The 10,459-nt window shown below is 42.6% G+C and overlaps 2 protein-coding genes across 3 annotated transcripts; one reads left to right on the top strand and one right to left on the bottom strand.

Moving 5' to 3' along the window:
* Positions 1-987: 987 nt before the first annotated feature.
* Positions 988-2,331, bottom strand: sft2d3 (SFT2 domain containing 3). The gene has a single exon (XM_079488583.1). The coding sequence runs from the start codon at positions 2,169-2,171 to the stop codon at positions 1,509-1,511; it is 663 nt and encodes a 220-aa protein (XP_079344709.1). The 5' UTR covers positions 2,172-2,331; the 3' UTR covers positions 988-1,508.
* On the top strand, positions 2,034-8,366 carry LOC306912395 (dual specificity protein phosphatase 18). 2 transcript variants are annotated; one of them, XM_079488580.1, is made up of 2 exons: positions 2,034-2,172; positions 6,645-8,366. In XM_079488580.1, the coding sequence occupies exon 2, from the start codon at positions 6,650-6,652 to the stop codon at positions 7,322-7,324; it is 675 nt and encodes a 224-aa protein (XP_079344706.1). In that variant the 5' UTR covers positions 2,034-2,172; positions 6,645-6,649; the 3' UTR covers positions 7,325-8,366. The 2 variants fall into 2 exon arrangements, with proteins under 2 accessions (XP_079344706.1, XP_079344707.1); XM_079488581.1 differs by lacking the exon at positions 2,034-2,172 and adding an exon at positions 4,269-4,327.
* The last annotated feature ends 2,093 nt before the right edge of the window (positions 8,367-10,459 follow it).

The raw sequence follows: 10,459 nt of genomic DNA, 5'->3' as shown, positions 1-10,459 counted from the left end.
TCATTGCAGCTACAGTTGTTGGTTTGTGCGCTTTGCTGCATCATTGCATCTCTGAAACAGTACACAGTACAGTAACTGCATGTGTATAATCTAGGAACACATCACAGTGTGTTATCTATTTAAAATTGCCCACCTTTCATTGTGTTTGAGTTTATATATAAAACAGCACCGGGAAGTTGAACCCAGCTCAACTTCAATTTGTAGCTTTGTATCTTTGCATCTGCCCTTGTGAACGCACTATTAAGGCAGATGTGCAGACTTCCTTGAATTACAGTTAAATCCTATCCCACAATGTAGGGTTCATCTCGGTAAAGTGTATTGTCACTTTTATGGTCAGATTTACATATAATGGTTTCTAGTTAGAGACAGTTGGAAATGTTCAAATTAACCTCAAGAAAGTGCCACAGCACCCAGCACTAAAACCATAAGCCCTTACTCCAGAGAAAGAAACTAGTGACCAAATTACCTTTTAACCATATTAACGCTGTCACTATTTAAGACAGGCTGTTATAGGAACACATTCCCAAAAATAGCCTTACTTATATGTAGCCTACAGCCCGACACCACTGTTGCACAGTGAAAATAGGTCTTCAATAATTATGGTGAAGTCATTAAACTAATGATAGATGTAGCAGAAGTCACTGTTATCCTGACAGTCTAATACACTGAATGACACTAGAAAAAGCTTAAATGCCTAGTAAGCAGAATGCCGGAAATCACAAGCATATAAGGAGTTCAAGTGTCAGAAACGCTGCAGCTTTCAGTAGATGTATAACAAAACAAATTGTCCCTGGAATGTTCATAAAGTACACCTATAGTTTGAGATGGTGCATTCATCAAGTTGTAATATATGACCCACTTCACCTCATTCCCCACACAGATTAAGCCACATCTCTGTCCCACAGCGTTTAGTGACTCAACAACATTGCTCACGAGAACATTTATTGATGAAAATTACATTAGAGAAAAGCAAAACAAAAAAAAGAAAATAGCTTCACATTTTATTTACAGACTGGAATTTACAGTTATAAGTTTGTCAATGTTTGTTTAAAAAAAAAAAAAAAACAGTTTGGTCCCTTTTCAGAATCAGAACAACAGAGCACTTTGGAAACGTCTTTTCACATTTAATAAGTCTCAAGTCCTGCACATCTCTAGATGGGTATCTGTCCCACCTACACAGAGTCATCATTGTTAAAGCTGCAATCCGTAAGTGTCATGTTGTCCATGTGGGAGCTTCTCCCCAGCTGGCCAGGGGAGATGTTGGGTATCATGTGTCAGCTTCAGGCAGTACTACTTGTCGACCAGGTGGGGTCCTAGACTCCAGTAGGTAAGGAGGGAGACCATCTCCAAGAACACCTACAGCAACCACTGCAGATCATGTGCTAGTTTGTAATAACATATACAGATTGGTTAACGTGTCATTCATTAAAATAAGTTCTGGATTGCATCTTTTAATTCAATTGAGAGTGTACACATGGAACCAGATGGACCCAGTCACCCAACAGTACTCAGATAGGCATAGTTTTCCCAGACACCGTCCTTTTGATGGCGGACGCCGCCAGTCCTCCCATGAACTTGATGCCGGCGCTCCCGCCGGGCAGCAGGGACACCACGTACCCGACGATGACCGCCACCTGCACGATGGCCCCCAGCGCGGTGAGCACGGTGCTGTGGAGGCTGAGCGCCGCGTACAGCGTGCCGCACAGAGAGCACGTGTACACGGCGGCGCCGGGTGTCGGGAAGCCGATCATCCGGGTGGGTCCGCGGAGCACCGCGGCCCCCACGATGGCGAACAGCGAGCCCAGGGACCACAGCAGGGCGAACTTGCGCGCGTAGAGCAGCAGCAGCGGCGCGTACAGCGCCGAGAGTCCGAAGCACAGCGCCGAGAAGGAGATGCACACTCCGAACGCCACCAGCCGCTGCCGGCGGCTCATCCCCGGCAGACACGGGTCCGGCTCCGCGGACCACGGCCAGGAAAAGCCGCTGCTCGACGAGCTCTGCGCCGCGGAGCCTCCTCCCCGACTCGACCACCTCCCGAACCAGCTGCCGGGCACCGGATCGCTGTTGCTCATGTCTATTGACATGCTGGAGCTGGACTGGGAGATGGTCTTGGCCCCGCCGCCTTTGGACTGGGCCAGGTATTCCTGGAGGTCTCGGTTCAAGTCCGCCATGGTGAGTAGAACCTACCAAGAAACCAGCTGGCGTTTGTTGACAAATCTGCTCTTCCGGTTGTTGTCGTGGGAGTACAGGGTATTTATTTTGCCTTGGGTTTATTGGGAAGTGAGTTTTTTGTGAAAGTGAAGTAATGCATAATTATTAATATATTATTAATTAAAAATTAGATGTATAATCAATAGTAATACTTGTTGAGTAATATGGACATACAAAAAGGCATATTTCACCCACAAACATTCAAGATTGCATCTTCTGCTAGAGGCAAAACAGCACCCTATGATGCACGTTGGGACCTTGGGACCCAGGCACTGCCCAGGCAGGATATGGATGTGATGTCATTCCTTTTAAACGGGATGTAAATGTGATGTCATTCATTTAAAGCAGAATGTGGATCTGATGTCAGAGTAAATTCTCAATTATGCTAAAGATAAGCCCTGCTAATCCTTTTTAGGGCATGGGCAGGGGTTATTGCCATGTTGGGTTAGGGTTAGTCTCGCGTTACCACTTACCAGACTGTTGCCTCCGCAATTAGTATTACAAATGCTTATATAGCATTCGGATATTGTGGAATAGTTACTCTGGCTACGCGAGACTAGCTTGTGGTGGACATTTTTGTCAAAATTAAATTTTTGCCAACTTACAAAATGAGCAGACAATAATATTACCACTTACCAGAAACACATAGGCCTACTACGGTAGACCTGATTCCTGAATGACCATAACAGGTCTGTAACTCTGTAACTGAGAGTATACAAATGGAATTTGTGTTATCATGGCCCTTGCAAATAAAACGTTTAAGAACCACTAGTCCAATGAAACCTGGATTCTTGACATTCAGTAATTGGGTATTATCAAAATAAGAACATGGTGTGTAAAATAGAAAATCTAAACTTTACCACCGGCAAGGCCAAGTCCTTGCCACAGACACATTTGTGTGTGTGTGTGTGTGTGTGTGTGTGTGTGTGTGTGTGTGTGTGTGTGTGTGTGTGTGTGTGTGTGTGTGTGTGTGTGTGTGTGTGTGTGTGTGTGTGTGTATACGGACATATTGTGGCCCCCATGGCACCTAATGCAGGCAAGCCAAGAGCCTTTCTCTTTGTGTCTGTCTGCACTCAGTGTGTGTGTGTGTGTGTGTGTGTGTGTGTGTGTGTGTGTGTGTGTGTGTGTGTGTGTGTGTGTGTGTCTATCTACAAAGATGTGTATCTTCTCTATCTCTTTCGTCTGTTTGTCTGTCCAGGGTTTATCTGCACATCTGCAGATATAAACCCTGCAATCTGTTGTGGGATACGTGTGATGGTAGTCTCTTACTACACAAGCAGAACAGTTTAGATTTTGTTGCACTGTCATGATGATGAATATTAACTAAGCATTATTAACCCTACATTTTGAAGGGAGTTGGTTATTTGTGTTTGTTGTCTCTGTCGGGTGGCTGGAAACCTCCAAAACAGTCAAATTCAAGCTACTTTTTATACATTTGTGTGACGTTGACACTGGACAAAATATGGACAAAATATCTCGGTATTTAGGCCAAATATTGTGTTAAAATTTAATATTCTATATTTTAAGTGTTGCAACATTGAAAACTAAACATTATTAAAAAATCGTGTAATAACAAGTCAATATCACTCTTAATTTTAAGTGCTATTGGGTTCCCACACTTGTAATTTGTTATTTTAAGTAGCAACAATGAAAACTTAAAACTAGCATGGATGGGATGTTGCTGGCTTTAGAAGTGGAAAATATATGGACGATATATTGATATATCAATGTTTCGCGATACCATTGCCGATTTTGCAATACTGTGCATGTTCGTACGTCGATAACGATATCTTGTGCAGCCTCACAGTATGATCAAGTCATTCATTTACGAAAAGAACACAACAAGTTAATATATGGAGATGTGAGGTTTATGCCCGACAGCAATGTTTTGCTTTTAACCATGGGGGGTTTTCTGACAGTGTTTGAACCAGCTGCTCTCCTGCCAGTCTAAAATTAATCAGTCCCTTCTATTGGCTGGCCAGCTCATTCAAGCACAACCTTTTTAGGGTATGTGTGCGTGCGTGCGTGCGTGCGTGTGTGTGTGTGTGTGTGTGTGAGCGCGCGAGAGACTACTCTCTAGTCTGGATGGGATCAAAGTGAAGGGACCAAAGACCAGGTAATCTCTCCGTCTTTCTCTCTCTCTCTCTCTCTCTCTCTCTCTGAAACAGTACACAGTACAGTAACTGCATGTGTATAATCTAGGAACACATCACAGTGTGTTATCTATTTAAAATTGCCCACCTTTCATTGTGTTTGAGTTTATATATAAAACAGCATAAAAATGCATGGTTTCTGCATAAACTGTTGTCTGTTGTTGTCAGTTCAGTAGAACTATCTGGCGTTGCAGTGATTTAATGCACTCACTGCATTCTCATTCTGCATACCGCCTCAGTGTAATTAATTCATGATCACTACATGTACACTACAACAGCTTAATTTAGGTGGCATTCGTTGTATTGCATACACACAGAGACACGGAGCATGAGTCATGATTTCACCAGTTGATAATGTATTGTAGGTTGCACATCAACAACGTCTGACATTAGAAAGATGAGTAGCAGATAAACATGATTACTTTGCAAGTGACAACTAACATTAACCACTGAATGGATGCAGTTATACAAAGCACACCCAAGTGGGGTATAACAAGGCTTAATTGATCTACCAATTCATCGGGACCTGCCTTGCCGTGTTAATTTTGTTGACTAAGACTAAAAGACTATTACTAAGACTAAACAATTTCAGATGAGGACTAAAACTAAATTGTGTGTTATTCAAAAGTCTAAGACTAAATCAATATTGTCAAATTTGTTGTCAAAACTTATTTCTTGTCATTTGATACTAAAATTAAAACAAGCCATGTTTAATATGTGCCTATATTGCACATTCAATCCAAACATTTTGACTAAAGACAAAAAGATGAAGACTAAAAAACTAGACTTGAGACTAAAATCTATATATAACTAAGACTAGAATTAAATGGTCTATCAAAGACTATAGTTGCCTGTTGCTTTATTTTGAGATTATTTCTGAAGTGTAGTTGCTTATTTGGACTTGCTTTCATGATTCTTTTTGAAAATAGCTGATGTAATACTGGGCTCAAGTGGTGAAACTGGTTGCTTCTTTTGGGTTTGTTTTCATAGACCTGGTCGTGGTCGCTTGTTTCACTCACAGAATCTGGCAAGCTAGCTTGTCAACAAACCAAAACACAGATAGCATTTGTAATAGTACGTGTTGGTCGTGTCTGTAAACGTCACATTGTCACCAAATGGAAGCATGTAGGAGACTATAAATTATACACAACTATCATAGCTTTACAATGTTGTCCTGTTTAACTTTCAATGTGATCTATCCATGCCGATCGTTTACAACTCAATGTGCCGGCGGAAGTGTAATTCTCTTTCAAGAAAGAGGGGTCAAGCAGGCGTATATCTATTCTACATCAGAGACATGGTAACGCCCCACCTGCCTCTGATTGGCCTACCGACACTACCCGTCTTGCCAGACTGTCCTCCGAGACGCGAGGTTACTCCGTGGTGGGAAATAATAAAAGTAGGCCTACAAGAGAATGACAGCTTGGCACGCGCAACAGTAACTTGTAACTTTTATTTTTGTGGAAGAGGCAAACTAATAGTTTATGCCGTTTGCTTTGATTGAATTATTGATTGAACACGTATTTGTATGATTTGATTCGGGTGTGTTCTAAATTAAAGTGTTAGTGTTGATTATCGTGTATTAATCTAATTATAGTAAACTAATACTATTATACTAAAAAAGATAAAGATCAAGGGAAAATAGACCTTTTTATAGTACAATAATGTTTCAAGTTTACACTGTACACATGTAAAATAAACGGAATAAACAATATATTAGTTTGCCTCCTCTACAAAGCATAAAAGTTGCTCGTGCCAAGCTGTCATTCTCTTGTATTATATCATACTTGTATTATTTATTTATTTCCCACCACGGAGTAACCTCGCAGCAGACTATCCAGCATGTATCCTCCACCTCGGAGGAAAGTCTGGTGCGGCCGGCAGTGTCGGTATGGATAAAATGTGTACGAGTAATATAAAGAAATGTGTTTTGCAAAAATCTGCCTCATGGTGGCGCTATAACAGGAAAAACAATTGGGGCAGAGGGACGTCGTTGGCATCCAGGGAGTGTGTGTGCACAGTCTGGCATGTACCGGGCCAACGGTGCCGGAGATTAGCTGTACACAGACGGACGGACACACAGACAAAACATACTCTGCCCATGCCTTCTGCCTGGTGGAGACAAAAATCGAAATATCTGAACCTTTCTCGAAATGGAAACGGTTAGGACGATTCTGCAAAATAATTGCGATTATCTCAAATAATTGCGATTATGTAATAACTGTAACACGTCTACCACTGATTGATCAGGGAGACTAATAATAAATGTCGTCTCCACAGCCTCCATGTCGCTGTCTCAGATCACCCCCACGCTGTTCCTGAGCGGGGCCGAGGCTCCTCGCAACCAGGACCTGGTCTCCAAGAAGGGCATCACCCTCATCATCAATGCCACGGTGAGCCACGTGTGTCCTGTGTACCGTGGCGTGGAGTGCCTCCGCGTGCCCGTCTCCGACCGGCCCAGCGCGCGCCTCGGCGACCACTTTGACCGGGTGGCAGAACGCATCCACGGGAACCGCGACGGAGGTACGTTGGTGCACTGTGCGGCAGGCATGAGCCGCTCCCCTGCCCTGGTGATGGCCTACCTGATGCGCTACCGCGGCGTGACGCTGCGCCGAGCCCACTCCTGGGTGCAGGAGAGCCGGCCCCACATCAAGCTGAACGCGGGCTTCTGGGACCAGCTGCTCCAGTACGAGAGACGACTATATGGGAGGAACACGGTCAAAGTGGCGCCGCCGGAAGAGCCATTGACTAGCGGCGCACTTCTCCCGCCGCCCAGCACGCCGAGGTTGGGCAGCAGGTCAGCGTTTATACAGCAACAGGTGCCCAGAGCGGCGCTGGCGCCCATGTCACCGTTACTGCCCCCCCGCTCCCCGTTTTTGGCCAGGTCACAGATGTTGACCCAAGCAGAGAGGACGAAAAGAGGGGCGAAGCATGCAAGTCTCAGATTTGGAATGATCTGAGGTTTACAGTTGTAACCAAAAATTGTCGTTTGTACGTGGTTTTATTGTTCTTCTTTTCATTGACATCAGCTCAGGCTTTAACGGTTGACCCAATCCACCACCATCAGCACCGCAGTACCCCCAAGTACCATCTCCACGAATCCACTGGATCCAGAACGATCCTCTCCAAGTAACAATTGACAATTAACTGCCACCCACCATTATTCTCAATACTGGCATTCCACAAGTGCGGCTTTATCCAATTTTTAGCAGCATTATTATTCAGGTCTGAAAACGCAGCAGTTTGCAAACACAGTTACCAAATATCCAGTCTAAGGTGTGTATCTGTCAATCCATCAGTCTGTCTGGTTGTGTGACCCCTGTACTATAAGTGTACTGTAAATCATGTATTTGTGTTTAATTCTGTACTATTCTGCCTTATGTGTTTGTTATGTAAGCATCTGCACACTGGACAATAATGCCCTCCTTGAGGGCTAATAAACTATCTATTTATATTGTATGATTTGACATATAATTCATTCATTATGTTGTTCATTTGGCCTGGCCTAATTGATCTGAGAAAGCCAACCATGCCAGCAGCATGTAGCCTAAAAAAAGTCTGTGTTGGTTGGAAACCTCATATGTACAAATTGAACAAAAATAGCAAAAGTAGCAGATCTACAAGCTCAAAATGTGTCGCTTCGCACCACACTTCAAGCTTGTGCTACTTCTGATACTTTTGTGTGACGTGTCACGTGTATGATCAAGTAGGGTGTTTATTTAGCTACTAAAGACACAAAGTTAGAATATGCAGATAAGAGGTTTAATTGTGCCTGAAATATATGACTTGTCAGGTCTAACTGTCTACAGTACATGTAGGCTGTAATGTGTTTTATGCCTGGCTTAGAATTAAATAGATGATGATGATGATGATGATGATGATGATGATACTGCTGATGTTAACGAAGATGTATAGACTCAGACTGGGCCTACATAAATTAAACAAACTTTCAACAGCTGACACAAGTTGTTCAAGGGATGAATTTTAAATACAGTATGTCATTTAAGAAGAATTGATTAAATCAATTCATTATCAGCTGCATTATCAGCTGCATGGGGGGGGGGGGGGGGGGCTGTGGTGTGTGTGTGTGTGTGTGTGTGTGTGTGTGTGTGTGTGTGTGTGTGTGTGTGTGTGTGTGTGTGTGTGTGTGTGTGTGTGTGTGTGTGTGTGTGTGTGTGTGTGTGTGTGTGTGTGTGTGTGTGTGTGTGTGTACAAACGACTCAATACTTCTGCCTTAGAGAATTTTGGTTCCTACCTAAACTACTGCGCTGAAACTGACACAGAGGCAGTTATAGCGGACCCCCGCAGATGATGATAATGCAGCTGATAATGAATTGATTTAATCAATTCTTGTTCTCCATAGTTGTTAAGAAGGAATTAATTACCTGAAAATGTGATTGATAAACGTTATTTTGCAAAAAATAAAACGTAAATGTTGTCTAAACCTCACCAAACCTGCACTTTAAAATGCACTGCAATAAGCAACTTTAACAAAAACTAATGGCACAGCACAATGTGTTGTTGGATTGTCTTATCTCAAGCTATAGTTACAAGTTTATTTTGGAAAATGGTTAGTCAATGTTGTATGGTCCTGTACTCACTTTCAACCTGATGTTCTATATTTTTGCACATTTTGACATTTTCTTCTGTTCCAAAATTTCCAAAACTTTCGAGCTATTTTCATTATAAATCGTATAACATAGTATTTATTGTCTACATTCATGTCGTAGTTGCTCTGCAGGTTCAGCACTTGTTTACCTGCGTCTGTTTCCCCCATGTTTTTGTCTCATGTAAAGGCAGTGTAACAGTGTAACTAGTCTCAACTCCTTGCAGCAAAACAGTTTTAAGGCCAGCCAGTCCACCTACGGACGGCTGCAATTCGAAACTGGCCCCCGTAAAATCAGAATCCCCCCCACCCCTTTTTCCCCTCACTGTATATGTTTCTTTTCCCTTTTTACCTCCTTTATGATGAATTCCTGTTCTGTTCTTTGTCTATATAGAAGTGTCTATTTGTACGTCTCTAAATGTTTTGATGAATTGAACAAGGTGGACCCTCTTGTAAACAAGTGTAATGCTTTAATGTGTCGTCCACTCACAGTTAACAGTCTTTGTATTGAGTTGTGCTTGAAATGTACTGTTAAAAACTGTTAATAAATATTTCAATCAATCAATCAAAGCAATGCAACTCCTTGCAACTGATTTACAGTTATTGGCAATGTATGTCGTCACTATCAGGTGGAAACCTGGTACGTCCAAAACCGTTACTTTTCAGGAAATGGAAAATAGAACCTGAGTTCCAATGGATCCAATGTAGTTATTATTTTAGTCACAAGCTCTTCGTAATACTTTTCATTGGTTGTCCAGAACCAGCACAAAAGCCTCAGCCCAGGCTCTGGACAGGGCCCAAATTAGCCAGCTAATTAGCCAGATAATTCTGTTGAGCTGCTCCATATATGGAGATCTATAGGGGTTTGATGAGGTCAGAGTTGATTACTTCTTACACACTCCACTCCTGTCAGTTTGTACTCTAGGTCAGTTACAGACCACGTTTGTTCATGCCAACCTGATGATCAAGACACTGACCTCATCAAACCCTGGATAGCCATACATGGAGAAGACTGGATCATCACCTAGATCTGCTGTCATGATAAAAATGTATGTTCATTGCCAATTCATGTGGGAAAGGTTGCCCACCCCTGGCATATACTCATGTCATCATATAACTCCATATATGGCCCGAAAAGGAATACAGACATATAATTCTACAAATGTCTGCATAAATAGTACGCCGGTGCATGCCCAACGGGCAGTATTCTAGTTTTTATAAAACACACAGGCACAGATAGCCTGCTTGCCACTTAGCTACTTTTGTGTGACACCCTAGTATACGAAGAAGGGCACTATTTTACCCTGACAGCGACGAATTGTGTTTATGGATTTTCTTTTAGAAGTGTGATTCTTATGAGTTGCTCTTCAAACGGATACACTCATATGATCCTGTTCTCTCCAGCTCTGTGTGCTTGTAGACACCCAATTAATGCAGTCAAACACACACCCACATGTAAAACAAACTGCTGGAGCTAAAATAACTGCTA

Source organism: Electrona antarctica (genome assembly GCF_951216825.1).
Source record: "Electrona antarctica genome assembly, chromosome: 19".
Taxonomy (NCBI): domain Eukaryota; kingdom Metazoa; phylum Chordata; class Actinopteri; order Myctophiformes; family Myctophidae; genus Electrona; species Electrona antarctica.
This window is presented reverse-complemented; position numbering and strand designations above follow the sequence as displayed.

Excerpts from the sequence above, each read along its gene's own strand:
- sft2d3 (XM_079488583.1), bottom strand. The coding sequence starts at position 2,171 with ATGGCGGACTTGAACCGAGACCTCCAGGAATACCTGGCCCAGTCCAAA.
- LOC306912395 (XM_079488580.1), top strand. The coding sequence starts at position 6,650 with ATGTCGCTGTCTCAGATCACCCCCACGCTGTTCCTGAGCGGGGCCGAG.